The following is a 5,108-nucleotide window of genomic DNA, read 5'->3' on the forward strand; positions in this document are numbered from 1 at the left end:
TTGAAGACTGGAAAAATGTTGCCCGGTCTGATGAGTCTCGATTTCTGTTGAGACATTCAGATGGTAGAGTCAGAATTTGGCATAAACAGAATGAGAACATGGATCCATCATGCCTCGTTACCACTGTGCAGGCTGGTGGTGGTGGTGTAATGGTGTGGGGGATGTTTTCTTGGCACACTTTAGGCCCCTTAGTGCCAACTGGGCATCGTTTAAATGCCACGGCCTACCTGAGCATTGTTTCTGACCATGTCCATCCCTTTATGGCCACCATGTACCCATCCTCTGATGGCTACTTCCAGCAGGATAATGCACCATGTCACAAAGCTTGAATCATTTCAAATTGGTGTCTTGAACATGACAATGAGTTCACTGTACTAAAATGGCCCCCACAGTCACCAGATCTCAACCCAATAGAGCATCTTTGGGATGCGGTGGAACGGGAGCTTCGTGCCCTGGATGTTTATCCCACAAATCTCCATCAACTGCAAGATGCTATCCATCAATATGGGCCAACATTTCTAAAGAATGCTTTCAGCACCTTGTTGAATCAATGCCACGTAGAATTAAGGCAGTTGGGGGTCAAACACAGTATTAGTATGGTGTTCATAATAATCATCCTTTAGGTGAGTGTATAGCGCCTTTCTAGTCTTTTCGACCACTCAAAGCGCTTTTACACTACATCTGCATTCACCAGTCATACACATTCATACACTGAGCAAACGGAAACTAACATTCACACACATTAATAGCCAGCAGGGGCAAATTGGTTCAGTATCTCCAAGGACACTTCGACATGCAACCAGGGATTGAACCGCCGACCTTCCGATTAACGGCCAACCCACTCTATCTCCTGAGCCACAGCCGCCCCTCTAATAAGATCCACTTTTCCCAGGGAAGATGGCCAAGCGGGTCCCCACAAAGAATTGCTGGTTGTTGGGGACGCAGACTGGTGAAGGCTCAGGCAGACAGGCAAGCAAGGCAGGCACGTGACTTGCTTGCAGCCGAAATGCTAGCAGGCCAGGAAACAGGCATGTGGGCACTAGCTAACAGCAATCAGGCAGGTGGGTGCTAGTTAGCGGGTTGCTAGTAGGCTGGGTGTTACGGCCCTTGAGCCCTGTGTGTCTGTGTACTGCTGCTCGTCTGTGCTCTGCAGGTCCTGCCCTTCCCCCCTCTAATGTTGCAGCCAGGAGGCTAGGGTGCACACCTGTCCCCAGTTTACAATCAGCAGGAGCCGGTATAAGGAGCAGAGAGCAGGCAGACTGGGTGTGGAGAGTGTAGACGGCATGGAGAGCTGGGTGAAACTGCAGTGCAGCAAGTGATAAGTCTGAACCTTGTGGTGGGGTTCACTCCCTCAGTGGAGGGAGGGTGAAATTCATTATTGTATCCTGTGTTGTTTTCTCGTTTGTGGCATTTGTGGGCACTTCCTTGTTTTTGGGAAGTTGTTTTTTGTAGACCCTCCCTGAGGGTACCGTAGCTTTTTTTCCCCCTCCTTATTGTAAATAAAACGCGTATGACCTGTAAAATCTGTCTCCTGGCTTCCTTCAACCTGGAATGATTCTATTATTGTCACTAACCTCCTCATCCATTCCACTGGAGGTTCGTAGCACTGGGAAACAGATGAAAACCTTGCAGGCTAAGGAGCGGGCATGTGAAAAAAAACAGGCCAACCATCCAGGGACTGAGTCTCTCAGCCATGGCTTCCGGGAAACTTCAGTCCAACCCAAAGTCAGGTGTGCTCTATTGTAGCCATCATGACTGGGATCCTTCCGCAAAACTTCTTACTCCAAGTCCATGCAAAGGCCATACAATCCCTCCGACATTGTATCTTCTGGGTCCTTTAAGGTTGGTAAATTCTGTCAGTATTTGCGGTGTGTGTGAACAGGTTGAGGACCCAAATGCAGGACACAGGAACAGAACTAAAGCGAGTACACTTACAGAGAGAGGCTGAAACAAATCCACACAAGAGTTTCTGGAGAGCAGATGAGCTAATTCTATGTGACCCTGAGGTACAGGCCAAAGAGTAGCAGTGAGAACGAGGAGCTGGCCAGCGGAGACTCTGGGGTGAAGAGAGGTTTAGGCTTCAAGTAGCATCAGGAGAGATAACCACCATATGTTTTTGCGGCCTCTTTGTGGCTTGCACATGTGGCCTAAAGGTGTAAATTAGCTCTCACCTCTATCTGGTACATTTTTTTTACATTGTTTCTTCTATTTAAAAAACCAAATTATTTATCAATTCAAAAACCCACTTTCGAGGCAAGCATGGCCGGCTCAAGACAGTATATAAGAAATTGACATGGTCATCGTGACGTCACCCATTGGTTTGTGGACTGCCGTTTTGAAGCCTCAATTTGGCCGATAGGCCCGCGCCATGTCTAATTTTTGCAACCTGGAAGTGACGATACGGCGGAGCTTACGGCCCACTTGCTTAGCTTGTCACAAACCCCCGGTCGTGACCCTGGCCTGCCTGTTGCCCTGAGGCTGCTGGTGGGCGTGGTAATCTGAGCTCCAGGCTTTCCCACCTGAAGCACATCCGCAATCAGCACACCAGGGCCTCTGCCTGCAATCAACACGCCTTTAAGAGATCTGCCAACCTTCCAGTCCCCGCCGGATCGTTGTACTTAACCGTATGGACACTCCAGCCAGTTTGTCTGTCTTAGTTTCAGTATTTTAACTGAACCTTCGTACCAGTGTTTAACTGCTCTCTCTTTGTCTCGACCTCAGGAAACCTGCACATGCACCATGCGGATTCCCTCCTGTGCCCCGGAATCATCTAAGCTCTGGGACCAGAATTGCAGACCCTCAGAACGACCACCTCACCCCAACCTCTCCCAGGACACCCCTTGTGCTCAATAAACCACTTCTGTGCATTTCTCTAGTCTGCGTTTGAGTTTCTGGCCCCCGGTCCTGACATAGCTAGGTGCAACTGTAACTCACGTTAACTCATTTAACAGGGCTGATCATTTTGTCTAGCGAACAACAGTCTTAAAGCTAAATGTACTCACAAGAGAAAGTGAACAGCCAACTCCTCATAGGCTTTTTTCAATTGTGCTGGTTAAATTTACACAGTGCTGAGGGTACTAGTCAGCTCTAGCCTGATTGACAGGTCGCTATGGTAACGACTTGTCAATCAGAAATAATCCCGCCCTGAAACATAATCTGCTTTGTGGTCTATTTTAAAATAAATGGGACCATAATTTACTAAATGAACATTATTTTGTATTGAAGACTTGAAACTAGCGACTGAGACCATAAACTCATCAGGAAAATGTTTACTGTGGTAATTATTCAGCTGAGAAGCAGGGTAATTTTAAAACAGGAGACACAGAACAACCTGTGACCACACTGTCTAACCAAGACCATGTCCGTATTTTATTTGTTCCCTTCACAACCAAGCCGCCGTTTAACATAGAGTTGTTTACAAGATGTGGATAAAGATAGTAAAAGAGCCTTTTCTGCCTATTAATTCTGGTTATATCGTATATCATTCATATTTTCTGCCATATATTTCCACAGCCATATATTGTCAAATGTCATAAATATGAAAGTAGTTTTTTCTTTTGGTAAAAATTTAAAATATAAAAAAGAAGTGGAAACATATTCCACCTCAAAATGCACAAGCTATGTTTTGAAAGTTTTACTGTTATTTTTACTTGAATTGGACGCACAAACATCTGACACCCAAGATGATTCAATTTTATTACTAGTTTTGAGCTCAGCTAGCCAACATACTGAAGAAGGAGAGAGAACAGATTGTTCTGCAGACACACTCCAGCATCCTTACATGGCTCTGAGTCACATTAAGACAATTACAAATGCAGTCCACTGTCACATTAAGAATACATCAAGAATTAAAGGACTTACTGTATATCTCAGCAGGATTTACAAATTTTATTGTTGGAAACAACATCTTTTGCCAGTACACATTTCATGAATCATACCTAGTTGACTTTTTTTTCTCTCTATTTTTAAGAACACAGTTAAAGGAAAATATATGAAAACAGTAGTTGTTGAGACAGATTGTAATGTGCAACATTGTACATAGCATCTTGCATTGTGTGAGAGAATCTGACTGAAAAAAAACTGGCTGAAGAAACCCGTCTTTGACACATCCTCAGCTAAATTATGAAATTTCACATATAATTTACTTCACACAGGTGTTAATAGTATTGTGTCCACTGATTTATTTCTCAATCTATCAAGAATATAGACAATAAATGCTGGTAGATAAACATGTGTAGTTCAATTCTAAGGCTGGTAAGTGATGTGTTTATCCTGACAGTTTGAGATTGTTTTATCTTACATTATGACTGCTTGTTTTTCAATTGTATTGAACTATTCAAATTTTAATAAACTCAGATTGAATCCCACACAGGTATATGAATCTATAGATTCAGAGAGATGAATGCAGTCTCAGTGACTTTCAGTTCACTTCAAGCAATAATAGCATGTGTTGTTTTTACAAATACACAGTGTTGTCCCCCAAAACCATGAAACTTGGCCTTGGCTGGGGCTACTGAGCATTTCAGTCGAAAGCATAGATTGTACATGAGGACGGGTCTGATGGTCTGGTCTCTGAGGCCATAGATGAGAGCACTCAGACATCTGGGGAGGAGGACCATACACAGATAAAAAAAAACCTGGATACGCGCAGTCACTAACCTCGTTACAATTTGTGAGATAGCTAAGAGCAATGAGTTTAAAAGTGTTGAGGAGAGAATGAGGCCCAGCTGCACCAGATGCAGCAGCAGTGTGTTACGAGCCTTACGGACTGAAGCTTTGTCTGTGGAGGCCGACCTGGCTGCTATCATCACACCAATATAGGAGGAAGTTATTACCAAACCCGCTGATACAAACAGAAAACAAGTGTAGGCTTTGTCATAAACAGCAGATACTGGGTAAAGAAACATGGCTGTGATAGAACACACATCTTTCATCTGCAGGTCTTCAAAGGGAAATATTATTAGCAAAATAACCCGAGTGAGGACATTTAGTGAACTGAAGGTCCAAACACCAGTGACGGCCCCCCCTGTGTTTCTGATGGTGATGATGTTAGCGTGCCTCAGTGGGTAACACACAGCTACAAATCTCTCCAGACACATCACCACCAG

General features: G+C 44.3%; 1 protein-coding gene across 1 annotated transcript in view; it reads right to left on the bottom strand.

The window, feature by feature from the left end:
* Positions 1-5,108, bottom strand: part of LOC123963037 (odorant receptor 131-2-like) — a 10,412-nt gene that overhangs the window by 1,299 nt on the left and 4,005 nt on the right. Inside the window, exons 2-3 of the mRNA XM_046039559.1 lie at positions 4,487-5,108; positions 2,442-2,519 (exon numbers count right to left, since the gene is read on the bottom strand). The exon at positions 4,487-5,108 is cut by the window's right edge and continues 222 nt beyond it. Of these exons, the coding sequence (XP_045895515.1) occupies positions 2,442-2,519; positions 4,487-5,108 (700 nt within the window). The remainder of the gene's footprint in view (positions 1-2,441; positions 2,520-4,486) is intronic.

This window comes from Micropterus dolomieu, linkage group LG23 (genome assembly GCF_021292245.1).
Source record: "Micropterus dolomieu isolate WLL.071019.BEF.003 ecotype Adirondacks linkage group LG23, ASM2129224v1, whole genome shotgun sequence".
NCBI lineage: Eukaryota > Metazoa > Chordata > Actinopteri > Centrarchiformes > Centrarchidae > Micropterus > Micropterus dolomieu.